General features: G+C 52.3%; 1 protein-coding gene across 13 annotated transcripts in view; it reads left to right on the plus strand.

The window, feature by feature from the left end:
• The window catches only part of CACNA1G (calcium voltage-gated channel subunit alpha1 G), a 152,380-nt gene that overhangs the window by 50,456 nt on the left and 82,118 nt on the right, over positions 1 to 19,806 (plus strand). For all 13 annotated transcript variants that reach the window (XM_076354083.1, XM_076354086.1, XM_076354085.1 and 10 more), the window contains exons 4-10: positions 7,714 to 7,811; positions 10,016 to 10,175; positions 12,050 to 12,341; positions 12,862 to 12,954; positions 14,602 to 15,412; positions 15,501 to 15,545; positions 16,955 to 17,319. In XM_076354083.1, coding sequence (XP_076210198.1) covers positions 7,714 to 7,811; positions 10,016 to 10,175; positions 12,050 to 12,341; positions 12,862 to 12,954; positions 14,602 to 15,412; positions 15,501 to 15,545; positions 16,955 to 17,319 — 1,864 coding nt within the window. The remainder of the gene's footprint in view (positions 1 to 7,713; positions 7,812 to 10,015; positions 10,176 to 12,049; positions 12,342 to 12,861; positions 12,955 to 14,601; positions 15,413 to 15,500; positions 15,546 to 16,954; positions 17,320 to 19,806) is intronic.

A 19,806-nucleotide genomic window follows, 5' to 3' on the forward strand; every position in this document is an offset into this window, starting at 1 on the left:
GGAGGGTCCCTCAGCCGTCCCTGGCAGTGCCGAGTGCCGGGGAAAGCCGAACGGGCTGCAAGAATGGGCCATTGCCATAGCAGAGGAAAAACAGAGGGACCAGAGCCTGTTACTAGACTAAAGTCGTAGATAAAAAACACCTTGAGGATAAGAGAAAAAAGCACTCCAGGGTCAAATCCCAACCAGACGGAGGGAAATTCCTCCGGTAGCCCCTGAGTGCAGCTCTGTGGTTCCCACATGGGGCAAATTACCCCGACGAGCATCCAGACCACGGTGCTAACAGCAGAGCACGGGAACAAGGGACAAGCCGAGCTTGACATGGAGGCATCTTGTGCCCGAGCAGGTGTGTGATGTGGGGAAAGGGGCCAGACCCGAGCTGTGGCCCTGGAGGAGAGCGTGCGCTGGGGCAATCCTCAAATCCCCGCTGTATTTGCTAGATACCCAATAAAGTGCATCACATTTTTATGTAGGTCTCGCGTAAGGGCTTCAGCCAGGTTCCCCAGTGAAACGGCAGGGGAAGAGACCCACGAACTGATGTTTCCATGTGGCCCTGGTGACCACAACAAAGCAGCTCAGCTTCTGCTTTCCCACTTTTTTCCTCCCCTTTTTGTGCAAGAGTTGGAGGCGGGGAGGCAGCAGGACAGCGTGGGCTCCCCGCTGCCCGGCAGGTCCCCGGCTCCTCCTCTCCTGCTTTCCCTGCTGCTTCCCTGCCCATGGGCTGCAGAAAGTGATGGCAGGGGGAGAGGAGAAGCAGCAAACCGTGTCTGCGGGACATCGGGTGGGGAAGGTGCGTCGTGCCGGGGGGGCATGTGGGATGTGTTGCATGCCGGGGCTGTATGCTCCCACGGGCAGATCTCCCATAGAAACCCTTCCCAACCACCACCCGTCTAGGAGAGGCTTCCAAAAGAACCCCCAAAACCCTGTGGCATTTCATCTTCTCTATTCCTTGAGAAGTTTCTGGACCTGCCAGGGGTTGAAATAATGGAGAAACCTTTTTGTGCGTGTTTGCCCCAAATCTCTTGCTTGCAGAGGGCTGGGAGAGTTGCTCAGGTGCTGCGCTCGCTCCTGCCACGCTGCTGGCCACTTTCTGGCATGCCATTAAGTACTTCTCAGCTCTGTTAAACTGTCCAGACCAATCTCATGAGCTCATGGAGAGTAAATGACTTCTTTGTGACAATGTAATGCAATTAGTGCTAATTGTAGAGTGTGTAATGTCTGCAACACATCTCCGTAATTACAGTAAAACTTGCTGGAGATGAGAATAGCACTGTACTATCAAAACTCAGCTTAGTGAAACATGGCTCTGGCTGTAGGTTATGGAGTTGCGTGGGGAAAAGGGAAAGAAACAAGTGATGAATGACATAATTATGTTGTGTTATTTTAAAGAAGAGGATTTGGGGAGTTAGCTTTTAAGAGAACGCTTGAAGGTTAATGGGTGTTGCAAGCCAGCTCTTACCCTCTAAAGACGATTCAATATGATTTCGACCTCTCTCAGTGTAAGATGCAGATGTATCGAGGATGAATGCTTGTTTACATCCAAAAATATGCAGAGTCATTTACAGTTTGGTGCTGGCTGAGGCTCTGTCTGGTGAACCGGAGCTGTGGGATGGAGATGTGTCCTGACTTGCCATCTCCCTGGCTGCTTCGGGACCCAGCACCTGCTCTGCCTCCCCCTCCTCCGGGCAGGGCGCACGGAGCTCTTCTCCAATCAGTCTGTGGGAAGAAGATAGCCACAGATTGAGATCTACCTGCTCCTCAGCTGGAGCCATCCCTATCACCAGCCACTTTGCTGCAGTCCCACCAGCTTGCAGGACATCAGCTTGTTTTGACTTCGGTTGGATAAGGACTTTCCTGAACCTCTGCATCCCTGTGGATTGAATTGTGCTTTAAACCATCCTCATCAAAAAAACCCCAAAACAACAAACAACCCCAATGGTTAATTGTTTTCCCAGGAGGGAGGCTTTAAATCAGGGGATAATTTGGTGCTGTAAGAGCTTACAGGGTTCCCCTCTGCCTTCTCCAGACACAGGGTCGAGCAGGGCTCTGGGTCCGTGCCTGCGTTTCTGCTCCCCTCTGAGCAGGGCTGTGCATCATCCCGTGTTTGAGTTGTGGGGGTCTGTTGTTACTCTGGGCTCAGTCAGTTGTTTGGCCAAGCCTGCGGAGTCCTGTTTGTGCTTTGCTCACTGTAACGGTAACGTGCCTCTTAGAAGACTTTGTAGGAAACTTAAACACTTCTGGAATATTTTGCTTACGATTTGAGACGAGCCGGGGCTGGAGGTGGTTGGCAGGCTGCTTTCTTTAGAAACAGAGACACCGTTTCTTTTTCTCTTTGCTTCCTGAACACTTCTTCTAATGTTTGTTATCATTTTTTCTCCCTCTGTTGAAGGCTGTATTAAAGATTTAGCTCCACTGAAGCCTTCATAAACAACCCTTAAGGATGTCTTGCTCCCTCCTGGTTTTGCGTGCTGATTTTCAGCGATGAAATATGACGTGGGAAGCCTTGCTGTATTCATAAGTACCTAGGAGAGAAAGGGGTGCCACAGTCCCCCACTCCATCCCTGCTCCATCTAAAACTAGATGGTTTCTGAAAAGCTCTTTGGCTCAGAAATTGGGATAAGGGCGATGCTGCCAGACCGGTCTCCACGGGGAGCAGGGATCCTGTGGCAGCAGCAGCCAGAGCAAAGTTCCTGCTGGGTGCGTTGGGTGAAGCTTCCAGTGCGTGGCCTTCACCTCGCAGCGCTGGTTCGCTTCACAAGCAGGCAGGGCTCTTCTGAAGGGCACTTTAGCTGTACGAGGCTGATCGAGGGGCTGTTCCAGCTCCCCAGTTCAGACGTGGGGAAGAAGGCACTGGCGTGGGGCTGCCCGTGGGGCTCCGGGCCGCAGCCTCCCGCTGTGACTGCAGGCAAAGGCTTTTCTTTCCCCATGTATTAGCCCCTTCATCCCTTAAAAAAAAAAAAAAAAAAAAAAAAAAAAAGAGAGGCGGGGATGCATGTTGCTTTTTCATCCCCTCTGCCTGCCTGTATTGATCCCTCTCGCACCGAGGAACAGCACCTTGGAGACGTGGATGCGCAGTGCCCTCTGCGCTGCCTGGGCACCGTTAGCACTATGGGGTAATTGCCCGTGTAAGTGGCCGATTTGCACACGCAATTACCCAATGTGCAATCACAGCCACAGCCCCTTTGAGCTGCAGCGAAAGCTGCACCAAACCCTCTCCCAGGAGCCTGCTCCTCTCCAGTGCTTTCTGGTGTGGGTGTGAGCGTCCTGGAAGCCAGGAGCCTCCTCCCGGCGCCCCGCTGCATCCTGGCTCATCCCAAATTAGGTGCTCTTTGCTCCGAGCAGAAGTGGCAGAACCACATCAAGCCGATACTCATGACTACAAACCTCCAGGGGTTCAAAATCTGGGGTCAAGCTTTGCAATTTGATGCTTTAAGTGACTTTTGGGAGGATGAAGAGCAGCTGAGACCCAGGGCCGGTGAAGCCCACGACTGCGGATGCTCTCTGCTCCATGCTGCCTTACCACAGCCTTTGCAGCCTTCGAAGAAGAGCATCCCGAGCAAGCCGCGTCCCTGACTCACAGAAACCTGCTGGGTAAAAGAAACCCCTCAGCAGCCTCCCTCGCAGCCGAGCTGACTCAAACCCACCTGTGAAAAGCCTTGTTTTTTGAAGTTTTAGGACTTTTTTTAAAGAGAATTCTTTAGTTTCTTTCAGTTCTTCAGCTGAACTTGCTGCTGCTTCAAGAGCCTCATTAGTCGAGTGTCCTGGCTGGGGGACACGGTGCAGCTGGATCCAGCAGGCTGCAGGGTTCATGCTACCTCCAGTGCTATTCTTTTTATTCCATTCAGCTTGATTAATATGAGTATTTTTAAAATTAAGCAACACCCACCAATGCGGCGAGACTTGTGAGGCTTAAAAAGCAGCTCCTGAGCAAAAGCAGAGCACAGCAAAGCTGGCGAGGGCCGGGAGGAAATTTCATTCCAGCTTTCTGAAGATACAACACTGCCTAAATAATTTCCCCTTGTCTTTTCCAACACCGATGGCTTAATATCATCCACTGATTACTGTGCTTTGTAGATAAAGGGTGCCTATATGCCCAGTTTTGGAAACCTTTCAACGCTGAATAAATCTGAGCCTATCTCTTGCCAGCAGCGAGCGGCAGCTCTGTGCCTCTGCGGGCAGATGGGTGGGCAGCTCCCGGGGATGCTGCCCTGCCTGCAGGCATTGCTGCTCTGCTGTGGGTCCCTTATGTGACCCTGGTCATGTCCCCTGGCTCTACAGCATCCCCGGCACTCAGCTGTGAAAGGGGCGAGCTCAAGTTTTCGTTGGAAAGCGCCCTCAGCACAAACTCCATGGCTTTGATGGGTCTTCACACCATCTTCTGCTTCCTGAGCAGGAGTGGTCCCGGGGATGGGAGCGGAGCCAGGGCTGAGAGCAGGGTGGGTCGGAGAGGCAATGCCAGGTAAGGCATGGGAAGGGCTTTGCTGGCATTTCTGTGCTCTGTTAGAGGCTTGCTGGGTGAGAAGAGCCCCTTCAACCCCTCCTGTGATGCTCCTGAGCACCACTTCTGCGAGTCCTTTGCCGCAGGCAGGAGTGCTGCCTGACACTGCGCTTATGAGATCCTTTCCAAGACTTTGGGTTTTATATGAAAGAAACCCCAGTGTGCTCTGAGTCTTGCTATCTCCAGGCAGAACAGGAATGAAATGCTGCTGCCCAGTCCATCCTGAGCCATCCCTTGTGTCTGTCTGTCTGCTGAGTCCTGGGAGTTTTCCTTCTCAGAGGACTGTTTGCCAAAGGTTTGCATCAGCTCTCTCTCTGCATCCCACCACCAGCCCATTGTACGTCTGGCTTTGCAGATGCTCTGCTTTTATTCTTAGAAAGTCCTAAATATTTCCGCTTTCCTTCTGAATAACTCCAGCGATCGGGGGTTGCTGATCACTCTGGTGAGTCTCAGCATTTGCTATGAATCCATCCTATTTAATGCTGAGTATTTTTCTGAGCCTTTAACTTGGCTGGGCACCTGGGTCTGTGGTAGAGGCACTGACAGGCATCGCGCTTTCCCGTTTGAACAGAAATGACATTTGAGTTGAAGCTTCATTGGGGGCTTTTTACACTGCAGATTTGCAATGCGTAAATGTTATATATGCTGGTAAATGCACCTGTCACCTCGCCAGTTGGTGACATCCTGACATTCGCCCTCCCTGGGTACCTTCCCTTGCCAGGGACGTGGATTGATGCCTCCTGTGCATCCCCTTGCCTTGGGAAGTGACCTTTGAGCTGGGAAGTGGTGGGATTCTCGTTGGACTTGCTCTGTAGTGACTGATTTTTACCCACTTTTTTCCCCCCCCAGTACTGGGTTCTCTCAAGGGTCTTGAGCTGTTAGTTATCAGAGCAACGTGTGGATCTTCTAGTCTAGGTCTGGGGCTGAGCTTGCGGTGCTGTAGCGGTGGTGCTGGTAGCAGTGTCCGGTGGCAGAGGTAGGAGAGCACCTGCCTGCTCTTGGTCTTGGTGTTGAAGTGTTTGCTCAAGCTAGTGGGTTGTTGGTTTATTTTTGTTGGTTTATTTTTGTTGTTTTTTTTTTTAATGTTGTATTATAATTGTTTAATATATTAAATCAAAATGCATTTTACAACATGCCCTTTGCAGATTACAAGCACACGCAGCTCTGGAAGTGAGTCTAGAGCTGTCATTAATCAGAAAATGTTTTGTCTTGGTGCAAATAACCATATGCTGCTCTGAATTTTGTTGGTAGACTCTGTTTTAATAATGGATGAAAGAAAAGCTGTATGTTTGACACGAGCTTTTTACCTGAATCCTGCAAACCATACAAAAATCTTATTTTTTGGTGGGTGAAACTTCAGAACCATTAAAGTCCAGGGAAATTGTTGCCCCTCTCCTTACTGCTGCTAAAGCTCACCCAATGCGGTGAGTCCTGCACACCGAGGAAGGGGCTGGTCTTGTCACTGGGGCCAGCTGGGCTTTCGTGGACACGCTGTCTTCCTCTCCGGTCAGAGGATGAGAACAAACTCCTAGCATCCACGCGTGTCTGTCCAACGTTCATATTCTGGGACTGTCCCACTGCTGTGGGTGTCAGCTAAACACGGAGGAGTATGTTGAGGTTATTTTGATCTTAGATATGGTTTGATCACCATCATCCTCATTAGAGCCTATCAAGAGAAATGGGATAAAGTGTCACTGCATCAAGTGCGGAGCCGTGTATTTTGGGGGCTAGAAAGAGAAAGTCTTCTCCACCCTGGGTGCTCCTCACCTGCCGATGGCCAGGAGGGAGGAGAGTGGGTTTGGCTGATCACAGCAAGAGCAGAAACGTCCAGCGTGCTGCAGCCATGGCAAAGCTAACGCGGCACTGATGGATCCTGCGTGATTTCCAGCAGGGAGAGAGGGGGCAGCACTGATGCCTTTGTGCAAGGGACCGGCAAAACCTCCTCCAGAAGTTTGATGTCTAATCAGGTATGATTAATTCAGGCCAGGGCAGGTGCGGAGAAAGGTTGCGATCGGGAAGCAGAGAGCCTGTCTGCGAGATGGGGCTGGAAGAGCTTGGTTTGTTTGGCTTTGCAAAATCAAGGCTGAGAGGAGATGTGATTTGTCCTCTGTAAATACATTGGGTGAGTAAACACCAGGGACAAAGAGCTATAGAAGCTACTTAAAAGACAGCGCTGGCATAAGAACAAATGGATATGAGCTTGTCCTGAATAAATTCAGGCTGCAAGTTAGGCTTCCAACCACCCAACGAGCTTTAAGATGGAACTTGATAATTTTCAGAAGAGATTAATATCCTGTGGTTGCCTGTGGCAGCGGGAGCCCAGCTGTGCGGGGAGCCTCGTGGTCCTCTTCCTTGCCTTTGCCTGGCTCTGCCTCTTCAAGAATGCTTTTGGGCAGAGATCTTGTGTTTTCCCATGGCTGGAGAGCAAAGTCCTGGTGGTGATGTGACTGATGTCCCCGCTGTGCTTGAGCAAGGTGCCACGAGCAGAGCAAGACGATGCTGAGGGACCCCAGGGACTTGCAGCAGCCCAGGTGCATCCTCAGACTAAGTCATGTCAAGGTTGCACCTCAGTGTCCTGAGCTGTGAAATAACCCCATCAGGCACAGTGTAGGAGCACTGGGGAGGTTCCTTGGTCCGTGTTTGCCCCATTTGTTATTTACAAGTGTCATCAGTTTTGATTTGTGCGCTTGCCCGTCCACCTGAGTCCCACCTGCCAATGATTTCTGCTGGGTAGAGCTAGAATAGCTCAGCGTCCTGCGCTGCTTGCCTCCTGCACCCCGCGGAAAGGGTCTGCGCCAGGTGATGCTCCTCTGCATTTCAGGGTTGTGGTGGTGCTCAGCACAGCAAACCCAGTTTCATTAGCGTACCTGTACAATTGTTGTTAAAAACAGGGCTGTGTCTGGAAATTGCCCTCCCGGAGTGTGCAGGGACTTTCAGAAGCTTCTGCCCTGGACCTGTGCAAAAACAGTAACCCAAGCAGGCGAGAGGGAGAGAAGATCTGTGGCTGTGTAACTGGTGTATCACATTCTTGCTTATTGACTTTATTCTGATACGCAAACAACCCTTAATTAATTCCTCTGGCAAACTTTCCTGATGGGAGAGATGCAGTAACGAGTCCCTCTGAGCAGTTGGCATATAATGTTTGATTTATAATGTTTGATTATCTAACATTTCTCCAGAAGATCCTTGACTCTTCTCCGCATTCGTGTCTTTTGCAGGATGCTGGAGTACTCACTGGACCTGCAGAACGTCAGCTTCTCAGCGGTCCGCACCGTCCGCGTCCTGCGGCCACTCAGGGCCATTAACAGGGTCCCCAGTAAGTCAGCTTCTTATTCCTCCCAGTTGATGCAGGTTCTTTATATCTGTGCCCCAAAGGTGGAAGAGCAAATGCAGATGCTTTCCATCTTACATTGCAGCTCAAACGTTCACCCAGGCCCTGGTAGTGCGAGGTCCTACCACCACTCTCTGGTTTCCAGTCTCCTACTTTAAATAATATTCCTTTTGACACCTGTGGCATCAGAGATGAGCCACCAGTCAATAAGATACCCAGGACTGTCTTCAGATGCCTTTCTTTCTCATCTGAAGAGGGTCTTAGGAGGCTGCTAAGGTGAAGGGATGCAGGTGATAGGGATTGACTGAGCCCAACAGCCTTTGCCAGGCAGCATGGGCAGAGGGGTCTGAGTCACGCTGCTCCCACCCTCCCTGCACTACCCCATCCTTTCCTGGAGAAACTGGGGTGAGGAAATCTTGTTGTGCCTGGAGACAGCCCCCTGGAAGGCGCTGAGGAGCCTCCTCTTGGAGCATCTCTTGCTCTGCTCTCCAGAGATGGTCCGTACAGCCAAAAGCCCCGACACCTCCAAAGCAAGCCTGGGTGGGATGGGAGGTGGCTATTCAAGTGCTGGTTTATCAGGTCATGCATGAGGATCTCAGACCCCCCTTGAACAGCAACGGGTGGCATTGCCTGCACCTGCAGAGCAGCAGGTGATGGCAACCCAGCCCTGTGCTCGGAGAGGCACTGGCCATCGCAAACCCAACCACACTGCCCAGGGAGCTGCTCCTGCTGTGCCGTGCTGGGCAAAGCCCAGAGCGCCGCGAGAGGTGCTGAGCTCCGTCCCTCTCGGACGCTGTACGGATCGGGTGTGATAAGCGTAAGTACAACTCATTAGAAACGTCATTTTCCTGTTCCTATAATCCTGGGTATCGAATCCAGCATTGTTTTAGCCAAATTAAATCCAAGTCCGAACTCCCCTATCTGAGCTAGCCCCATGCCTTGATGAGAACTAATCAGCTTCAGTTCTGTCTGCCAACAGGGGGGTTGGACTAGATGACCTTTAGAGGTCCCTTTCAACCCAAACTATTCTGTGGTTCTGTGAATGCTGGAGGTGCCTGGGTTCTATTTATTTTTCTGGTCCTGACTCTTGAACTTACTCTGGCTTTGCTGCTGCTGCTGTTTCAGTCATTATGGTAGCTTCAGAATGCTGTTTGCAATGTTTTTTTTATCCCCACTGCTGAAGTGATGGATGGCTGAATTTATCCGCCACTGTCTAACTGGGGATGTAATTCACTTAACGTATTTTGAAATCCCGGGAAATTTATCTTGGCTTCTCTGCAACGTAGTTACAATGGAATAGAAATGTAAGGTGGGAAAAGAAAAAAGGGAGTTTTGTATGATGATAAATGCAGTAACCACAGAAAGTAATTCCAGTTAATTAGGAGTTGATGCAAGGTGGTCGTTCCCCAGTAGAGGAGTAGAAGAAAAACCCTGATAGAGGAGGTGACAGCATCAGGAAGGGAGAAAAAAAATCTTCTTGAAGTATCAAAGCAAAGGGTGCAACACTAAAGCTTTCTTTAAATGAAAATCAATATAAGCGAGTGAGAGAATGCAGAAGACGGGGAAAGAAGGAGAGCGAGAGATGAGCAGAATATTACAGAGACGTCAGATGAAATCAATTTTTTTGTGTGTAAATGTCAAGTTGAAGTCACCATCAATTTGTCTTTTTTACAGAACTGGCTGTTCCTGAACTTGTGAGAATTAACTGCCAGAGAGAGTCCTGTATTTGAAGGAAGAGAGGGGATTTAGGGTAGATGAGGGGAATTAGGGAGGGAAGGGAATTTTAATATATACTGAGTGGGGAAAGAAATACGACTGAGCAAGGGAGAATGTCAGAGTTTGGTCTCAGGGAAGAAAGGAGACATATAATTGCTAGAAAGCTTCAGGAGGAGAAGAGGACTTGAGATGGGGAGTGAAGGGAGAGGAGCAGGTAAGGTAGGTCGTGTGCCCAGGAGCAGGGCACGGGTGAAGGGGGTATCCCAGGGGCTTTGGGGGGAAACCAGAGGGGACTGGGGAGGTGCGGGTGTTTGCAAGCCATGTGTGGGTGACAAGGACAGTGGTTGGGAAGGCAGCGGCTGTCAGTGGAAGGAAAAGTATGGATGGAAAGGAAAAGGTCAGGAGGATGTAGCTGGATAAGAAAATTCAGCATGGAGTTTTCCTCTTCCCTGACCAATTCCTCTTTGCCCCAGGTATGCGCATCCTGGTGACACTTCTTTTGGACACGCTGCCCATGCTGGGGAATGTCCTCCTCCTCTGCTTCTTCGTCTTCTTCATCTTCGGCATCGTGGGAGTCCAGCTGTGGGCAGGTTTGCTCAGGAACCGCTGCTTCCTCCCTGAGAACTTCAGCATGTGAGTCTGCGTGGGCAGCAGAAGTGTCTCTCCAGCTCGGGCGAGTCTATCCCTCCAGGAGACAAGGATATCCTCCATTAAAAATCCCTGGTCTTCTGTAAATGCTCCCTGCTCCTAAATGCCACCACAACTCCTGCCCAGGCACGCACGGCCGGAACAGAGCAAGCTGTGACAATTTGCCATTCGAGTCCTGCAGGGCTCTCCTTAACCCTCAGCCAGCACTTGGGAACCTCTCTGATTGATAAGAGCCTCCAAAGAAACCTGAGAATAAGAGTTCAGGCTTTCTAAATTCAGCATATCATTAATGCGTGACCTTTTCTTTTTTTTGTCGAGATGTTGAGGTCTGAATCCCGTTCAGCAGCTGGTGGTGTTAACTGGTGTGACATTTGTAGTCCCACCTAAACCCCAGGGAAAGTGATGGAGCTACCACGCATTTCAGGATGCTAGATCCTTTTCAGTCAGAACAAGAGATAGTCCCTGTCCCAAAGTGTTATTTTTCACAGATCCCTGGATTTTAAGGCCAAGAGGACTGTTGTGATCAAATGGGGTTTTGTGGCACCCAGTTTCCTGGCCAGCCAGCTTGCCAGGTGTAGGAATGTTTGAACAGTGGTTGAAATATCCCTCTGTTCTGGTAGCTGTCAGCCTCTTTCGGACCAGGATTTCCATACCTGTTCTCCTACCTACCTGCTTTTTTCCATGACCTCTCTCCCTTTCAATGCCAGGAGAAAGGCAGGTGACTGCAAGCCCTTAACGGCTGCTCTGCCGAGCTCTGGCACCCCCGTCACCTTTCGGTGGATCGCTTTCAAATGTTGACTCCCTGGAGTTGATCCGGCTAGATCCACACCTGGATGGAGAAGTCCTGCAAGCTCAAAGCCTCTCTCTTGCACACAGCAGGACCATGATGATGGTGCTGTGGCTAGGCTGGCTCTCAGGTCTGGAGCTGGCATGACGCACCTTTTATCCTCTCCCACACATTCCCTAATCAACTGCCACCCCTCTTGTAGCTCGTGCCCTCAAAGGGCAGTTGGGAGAGTCGTTACCAGGGCACGTCCCTGTTAAGTAAGTGGCAGCAGAGCAGAGGGCCTGCTTCACCACTGAGTAAATCCAATAGAGCCACAGGTTTGGGTGCTGTTTAATTGAGCCAGAATTCCAGGGGTTTAGATAAGCTTTGAAGGGTATTAAAGGCAATTCTGCAGGAATTAACCGGGCTGAACTAGGCTTAAAAATATCTTTGCAGGCTTTAGTGGGAGTCCTGGCAGCATTAGGGAGATAGCTGTGTGCAGAGCAAGAAGCCAGTTTCTGGCTGGCCTTGGGTTGTTTAATCTCCCTGAAGAGTGTTTTAGCTGGTTTGCTGTGGTAAGGCCACCCTCAGAAGGAATTTAGAGCTTATCTATGGGCTGAACAGGCACTGTGAAATGCAGATGAAGGCCCTCTCTCTGGTTTTTAGGAAGCTTGGGAGGTCCTTGTACATAGAGTCTTCCCAAGCCATTCTCAGCATCTCTAGGAGGACAGGAGATACAGGAGCTTAAAGTGACTGATTTCCATCTTACCGCAGCAAAGACATCTCAGAGAAGCCCTGCTGGGCTGGATCCTGCTCTTAGTCCCCCAAAGTCAAAGCCAGAGCACTTCCAGATGAAGTGACTCTTAGTAATGTCATCAGAGGGGTTGCTGAGTGGCCAAGTGCACTGCCTCAGTTTCCCAAAACCCAGTTAGGGACATCATCTCATCCACTGGAGCTGCACAAAGTCCAAGGAGATGCCTTTTAAAAAAACAGCTTTAAGATCCAGAATGATAGACTTTGCTGTTACAGTTGTTACCTTGCCAGATTGCCTGCAATCGGTGTGCAAACCCCAGCCCTGTCTGGACTCTTTCAGCCCCTACACGGTGGATTTGGAGCGATACTACCAGACAGAGAACGAAGACGAGAACCCCTTCATCTGCTCCCAGCCCCGGGAGAACGGGATGCGCTACTGCCGGAGTATTCCAACGCGGAGGGAAGAAGGCCTTGAGTGCACCCTGGATTATTATTCCTACAACGACACCACCAACACGTCCTGTGTCAACTGGAACCAGTATTACACCAACTGCTCCGCCGGGGAGCACAACCCTTTCAAGGGAGCCATCAACTTCGATAACATCGGCTACGCCTGGATCGCGATATTTCAGGTGAGCCCTGTGTGCCAACTGTCACAAGGTGGGGAACAGCCGGTCGTGCCTCCCAACACGTTTCCGGGGCTACGTAATCACACTCCTGGGGGCTATTTTCCACCAGCAAGCACCTATATAGCAGTGCATGGGTGCTCAAAATGTCAGGGATACAATTTGATGCCTTCTTTGAAGATGCTTCCATCTCACATGCATGGACAAAACCCCAGTCTCCAAACCTCGTGTGCATGCAAGAAGACCATCCTGATGTGGAGCAGAGCCTAGAGCCTGCTCTTCCCTCTGCAAAATGCAGTAGTGGGCTCTAGGTCCAGCTGGAAAAGAAGGGCTGGATTCAGCCTGGGCAGCTGGCAACGTGGCTATTGGCATTGGTGGGAGCAGGATTTGGCTCCTCAGTGTCTTGTACTGCACCAAGACCAGCTATGGGGTGTCAGAAATGACCCAGCCAGGAGAAACGTTGCTTGTGCACTTGGTGTTGTAACTGAGCCTCGACCGGTTCATTTTCCCTTCCTGTCTCCACCAGGTCATCACACTGGAAGGCTGGGTGGACATCATGTACTTTGTCATGGACGCACACTCCTTCTACAACTTCATCTACTTCATCCTCCTGATCATTGTGAGTGGCCTTAGGGGAACATGGGGGTCCTCCTGGCATTTGGGGAGGGCAGAGTCGAGTGACCCAGAGGAACAGGGCAGATAATATAGTGAATATAAAAGCTGGTGCCACGTAGGAGGGGTAGAAACCAGCCTGCTGGAGGACACACAGCTTCAATATGGCATTGTATTGCAGCTGCATTTTGCTGCAAACGTGAAGGAAGGAAAGAAAGATGTGCTTAAGCTATGGTAGATACACTTCTGCTGTTTCTACTACTTCTCTCCTTGTGCTCCAAGGTCCTCTCCCTTAGTCGCCACCTTGAATTTAAGTTTAAAAGTAGGCAAATTTCCCCTGGTCAGGTTTTGAGCTCTGGAAGGGGAGGAAGCTGCCCAGAAATTCCCCCATATTGAAGAACCCAGCTGGCTGGGTCCTTGGTGCAGAGTGGACATTTCAGGAAAACAGCCCCAAACTTCAGAGAGCACATTAAGAAAGGAGGGAAGAGATTACTGCCCACAGCCCACCCACGCTTCACAGCATCATCTGAGACCACCCACAAAGGACCCAACAAAGAGTTTCTGTGGGGTGGGCTCCATGATGGGCTTCATCTATGCAAGCAGAATTGTCTACTGTGACTGGCTGAGCTCGTTGTCTAGACTCCCTTTATCATCAAGGGAGAAAGATAGGTGCTTTAAAGGAGTGATTCATCTCCTCCGAAGGTAGACATCCAAAATAAATTAGATGCATTGCAGACTTGATGTGCCTATTTCTCACTTGACTCTAAAGGATCATTAGGTGCCGCACTCAGATGTAGCTGAGATAAGTGAGATGAGTCCCTTTCTTGCTGTCTAATTGGACTAAGTCCAGCAAAATAGCTGCATGTCATCCATTAGGCCGTTGTGGGGATTTCTGCTCCTCATCAAACCAGGACTCAAACCCTGATGAGAAGGTAGGAGATCGTTTAGTCCATGGTGCTTTTTCTGGTTTATCTATTAGCTTCCCCAAAAAAGAAACAATCCCTTGCTCTCAGCATCCCCAAAACAACGGAGAGGAAGGGCAAGCAGTACTTTTCCAGATGCTGTGCGAGCAACGTTAGCGGCGTGTGATAGCCCGTTAGCACGTCAGTAATTCTCTGTGATCCAGGCTGGGCTCTGCAGAAGGCAGAACCTCATGAAACCGTGGTTGGAAATAAAATCTCCAAGCTGTGGGTACAGGCTGCTGATGCCCTTGCATAATAGTCACCCGCAAATCCCGTTAGCAGGGGAAAGGGATCTGCTCGCCAGCTGCCCACACACTGCCAGAAAAAATGCTCCTATCAGGAAGGCTCAGTGCATTCATCGTAATGCCACTAATTGTGATAATTACAACCGCTGTCTGCAGAGAGAGAAAAACACCGTCTTAAAAGAGCAAAAGCCTTTTGTCAAAATAATCTTCTCTCGTCTTTGATCTCTGACGTCCTCTGTGGAGCGCTGGTGTGGGAGTCCCCGGGGCAGGGGCTCGGGGGGTGAGTCAGCCCCTCCATGGTCCCGGCCGGTGGTCCCTGCCAGGTGATGCAGGAGATGGGGCTGGCTGGGGTTTGCCCCCTGCTCCTTGCGCCGGGGTGTGGGGTGAGGCAGGGCTATGGGGTGGGCATGGCCACCCCGAGGTGGCTGATGGCTCCGGTCCCCTTAGGTGGGCTCCTTCTTCATGATCAACCTCTGCCTGGTGGTGATAGCAACGCAGTTCTCCGAGACGAAGCAGCGCGAGAGCCAGCTGATGAAGGAGCAGCGCGTGCGCTACCTGTCCAACGCCAGCACCCTCGCCAGCTTTTCGGAGCCAGGCAGCTGCTATGACGAACTCCTCAAGTACCTGGTTTACATTGCCCGTAAAGGCAGCAAGCAGCTCGTGGAGGTCTACCGGGTGGCAGGTGTGAGGATGGGCTTCCTCACCAGCCCCACGAGCAAGGCCGGGGCCGACCGGCATGCCAGGAAGCGCCGGAGCAGGAAGAGGTCCTCTGTGCACCACCTCATCCACCACCATCACCACCACCACCACCACTATCACCTGGGCAATGGGAACCTGCGGGCGCCCCGCGCCAGCCCGGAGATCAGCGATGTGGAGACCAGCTCGCTCCACAACGGGACCAACCGGCTGATGCTTCCCCCCTCGGCACCGAACCCCCATGGGGCCCCCAGCGCCGCTCCCAGCAACACCGAGTCCGTCCACAGCATCTACCACGCCGACTGCCACTTTGAGCCCGTGCGCTGCCAGTCATCCCTCCCGCAGCCGGGCCTTGGCTTGCCGAGCCCGGAGGGGATCCCCAAGAACATCGTGGGCAGCAAGGTGTACCCCACGGTGCACCCCAGTACCTCCCACGAGATGCTGAAAGAGAAGAGCCTGGGGGAGGCGGCGGTCGGTGCCGGGAGCAGCACCTTGACAAGCCTCAACATCCCGCCTGGGCCGTACAGCACCATGCACAAGCTGCTGGAGACGCAGAGCACGGGTGAGCCTGGGGCTGGGTGTCGGTCTGGGGTTGTCTTGCAGAAATACGAGCTGCGACCTAATTTATTTCTCTTTTTGAATCTTTGCAGGGTTCTTTTCAGTCCACGTCACGGAGAAAGGTGATAGCTTTCCAGGTGAGGCCAACACGAATATTCCGATGTACCTAAGGCATCTTATAGCCAAAACCAGGAGAGAAGTTTCAACCTCCCAGACTTCATACTTGCAAAAATCCAAGGGAAATGAATGTTTTAATGAACCCATCTTCTTTCCCATCCCCATCTCCTCCCAGTCAAATGAATTTATTCTGCAATTACAGGGAACACTCCCCAAATCCTTGCACTCCCCAAATCAGCTAGAACCGGGCTCGGTGATGCCAAGCAGAGCTGGAGCCCAGCCTGGCTGCTCCCAAATGGCCATGTCCCTTCCTTGCTAAAACACAGGGGTTGGAGGTGGCTGTGTTGCCCACCGCTTGCTGCAGAGCTTGGGGATGGACACCTTCCAGATCTAAGTCCCAGCATATCCCTGAGCACTGCGTAGCTCCGCTCCCTGCGGGACCTGAGGCTCGGGGAGATTGAGTGTCTGCTTTGCACGAGTACTCAGGGGCAATCGCAGGTGCCGAATATTAAAAATCTGCCTGGAGTGATTTGCTCAGGAAGCCCGTAACAGAGCCAGACACCGAATGCAGCTTTCCTGGATCGGGGGTTTCATACCTTCACTGCAAGATGCTCTTTCCCCCTCCACATCCTGAGGTTTGGAAGCCCAGGCCAGTCTAATCCAAACCCTCTCAGCCTCCAAGAAGCATTTCTAGCCAAGCTTTCCCAGGTGGTCAATGCCTTTTCCACCACTCCACAGCGGCATTGACCTTTCCAGCCAGGAGCTGTGCAGTGAAGAGACCAAGTCCTGCCCCCAGCCCAGAGCTGCCCAGAAAGTAAATACACAGAGCTGGGCTCTGAGGTGGTTTAGCGCTGGGTTTTTATTCGCACTGCTGTGTGCTGCTGTGCGTGAGTCAGGAGCGTGCTTTGCAGATAGCCTCTCCCCTGGCAGCCAGCTGGTGGGATTTTTGGGGAATATCCCACTGGGAACCACCTGGCAGCTGGGAGCTGCCGCTGGGGGCAGCGCATGGAGTGGGAAGCTGGTGATTTTGGAGCATCAGCAAGCAGCGGGAGCAGGAAAGGAGGCTGCTGGCAGCGGCACTCCTGCTAATTACAGCCTGGAGCCTGCCAGGGCCAGGGGAGCTGATTGCTTTCTCCTAGCCATAATAGCCAGAGGTATAACGAGGTGGGCTAGGGGCCCTGGGCTGGCAGCAGTGTCTGCCTGGGGGCAGCAAAGAGAGCTTTGTAACTGGGGAGAAGGCGCTCGGGGAGCCCAGGTTTTGCCGAGGGCTCTTTAGCCCAGCAGGAGCCCTTTTCCCCTTAGGAAATGCCTGTCCTGTCAAGGGCAACAGCTTGGTGCTAACAGCAACCGGGGGTTGCTCCCATGGCTGCCCGCAGCCCCCCCATCCCAGCTGACGGGCTGCCCTGCCCCTGCCCTGCTGGTGTTTCAGGTCCCTGCCAAAGCTCCTGCAAGATCTCCAGCCCCTGCACCAAGCTGGACAGTGGCTCCTGCAACCCTGAGAGCTGCCCTTACTGCCTCAAGGCGCTGGCGAGCGAAGCCGAGCTGACGGACAACGAGACGGCCGACTCGGACAGCGAGGGGGTCTATGAGTTCACACAGGATGCCCACTACAGCGACCAGCGGGACCCGCGGCGGGGCAGAGTCCGGACCAGGAGAGTGAGACGGGTGCTGGCGTTCTGGCACGTGGTGTGCGAGACCTTCCGGAAGATCGTGGACAGCAAATATTTTGGCCGTGGGATCATGGTGGCCATTCTCATCAACACGCTCAGCATGGGGATTGAGTACCACGAGCAGGTGAGCAGTGTCCCAGCAGCTCCCGGCGCAGCGGGGATGCGGGCAGTGTTATGGGTCCGAATCCTGCCGCTGACGGGATGGTTTGGGGCGAGAGGCATTGGGGTGCTGTAGGAAGGGTCCCAGGACAGAGCAGGGCTGATTTTTCTCCTCTGAGCCTGCTTCCAGCTTGCAGGCAGAGGCAGGCAGCAATCACCTTGGCTGGTACCGGGCTGCGTGAGCTCCTGCATCCTGGCCCCGCCAGGGATGCTCAGCACCGTGCTGAGACCACCGTCACGTGGGCAGCACCACGCGTTGCTGGTTTCTGCGGCGCAGGGGCCAGGGAGAGGGAGCAGCCGTTTGCCGCTGCGTCTGTGCCAGCCCGGCAGTGCTAGTGGCGCTGCCGGCAGCTGCAGGCTCCAAGGTCAGTGCAGCTGCAGGCAGGGAAGTCTATTGAATTTGCAGTCCCTGGAGAGGAGGTAACAAATGCCTTTGCCTCCCCGGTGAATGCTTCAGCAACAGCACGCTGAGTCCAAAATAGGCTCATTGCTGGCTATTCCTCCACTCGATTATCTGAGTCTTTGCAGGCAAGAGGCTGCCTCTGCTCCAGCCTCTCGCACACTTGTCACCTAGCAGAGCTTTTCTCTGTATATATTGTCATTAAGAAAAGGAGTTGCCACGTTCCTCTTGAAATGTCTCCATAAGGATGACAAGAGCTCTGCTTTTAGAGAGGCTTTTGCACAGTCTGGTCTCACGTAGGTTTTGTGGCTGCTGCCAGCAGCATGCCTGGCGTGGTGCCCTCGGTCCTGCCGCAGGCATGGGATGGCTTGGTGCTGCAGGTGCACGCTTCATTTGGATTTGGAGGGAAGAGTTTATTAGTGGGGATGCTGAGATGCTGCAAAACCTTGTTATATGCCCTTCCAATGCTTGAGGGCTCCCAGTGGCCAGCCCAGCATGGTGCTTCTCCCAGGACGCCAGACCTCTCTCCTCCCGGACAGACACGGCCACCCCTGTCCCAGTGCCAGCCTTTGCTGGGAAAGCCCTTGCATCTCGAGTCGTGGCTGTTTACTTTTCTCCCTTCCTGGCACGTTTTGTATTTGCAGAGTCACTCGCAGTTGCACGCAGAGACGTTTCTCCCACAGCTCCCAGTGCCAGCGGTGGTGGCTGCAGACCGGCTCCAAATTCCCGTGTCCTCCTGTGGCATTAATGCCTCAGTGACTGAACGCCAGGGAGACGCGGCTCTCCTAAATGTGTCCCTTCCAGCCAGCGCCTTCTCCCTGACGTCCTAATACAGTTTGGCTGGCTAACCCTTGTTTTCAGTGCACATTAAACAGCAATGCGCTCTGAAGTCCTGCAGGTTTCGCCTTCGTGTGCTGCCCTTGGTGGGAGCTCTGCGGGGAAGCTTGAGTGATTCCACCTTTATTTAATAATATCGGGAAGATCATCTCCTAAGAACCTGGGGGGAGGTGGCTCAGGAAACCAATAAGCAGTTATATTCCTCCTTTGGCTGAGAGGTGAAAGCAGATCCGCTGTGTCTTTGCTGCTACTGTCCAAGGGGCAGATTGTCAAAGCTTGTTGCCCTTTTTCAGGAGCATCTTTGGGAGATGCTGGTGTAGGCTCCTGTGAGTGTAGCGGTGGACCGTCCCACCAGAGATGGGTGGCTGAGCAAGCTCCCATCACCAAACACCCTAGAGGCCACACAGCTCCTTAATTCTTTGGCTCGGGGGAAATAGGGCAGCGGGGTCCTGGCCTCTGTCCCGGCCAGTGGTGCGTCCCAGCAGGCAGCTGGATGGGAAGAGGCAGATTTTTGTGGTGGTTTTCGGGTAATAAGGTGAAGGGAGCTGATAAGCGTGGGGGGACTCCAGATGCTGTGGGTGGTTGCTTTCTTTGACGGTATTTTGAAACTACTACTGTTCCAGATTCCTTTCTCCCAGGCATTTGGAGTGAATAGCGGAGCTTGTCTTTATTAGTTCGTCTGCTCAAAGTGGCGGCAGAGAGCAGAGAGGTGTTTTTCTGTAAACTTGGGAGGCTTATAGCCTGCAGTTTCATAATCTGACAGTTATGAGAGCAGGAATTAGAGGGCAGAAATGCTGGACCAGGCCTTTCTGCAGAGATTATAAACACTGAAACGTGATTTTTTTCTTTTAGAAGAGCCTTTCCTAAAAGTGCAAGTGATCAACCACGCCAAATTTATCTTCATTGGCTGATGTTTGCAAAGACGTGAGGGGGCTTGAAGAGTACTTGACTCCATGACTTTCTATATTAAGCTCTCTGCTTATTTAATGAATATTTACCCCTTGGGCTTTTCACATGAGGCCACCCTGGGCACACCGGGCTATATTAGGATAAGTACTTTCAGGACATGTTTTATGGTGCCATGTCAAAAGCCTTGTGTTGTTTACCAGCACCTTGCCAGGGGGGAGAGGACACGCTAGCAGCTGCTGTGTGAGAGGACGGATGGGCTAGTGGTTACTCTGGGAGGAGGAAGGCTTCTGCCGTCCCATCTGTCCC

Source organism: Aptenodytes patagonicus, chromosome 16 (genome assembly GCF_965638725.1).
Source record: "Aptenodytes patagonicus chromosome 16, bAptPat1.pri.cur, whole genome shotgun sequence".
Classification (NCBI taxonomy): Eukaryota; Metazoa; Chordata; class Aves; order Sphenisciformes; family Spheniscidae; genus Aptenodytes; species Aptenodytes patagonicus.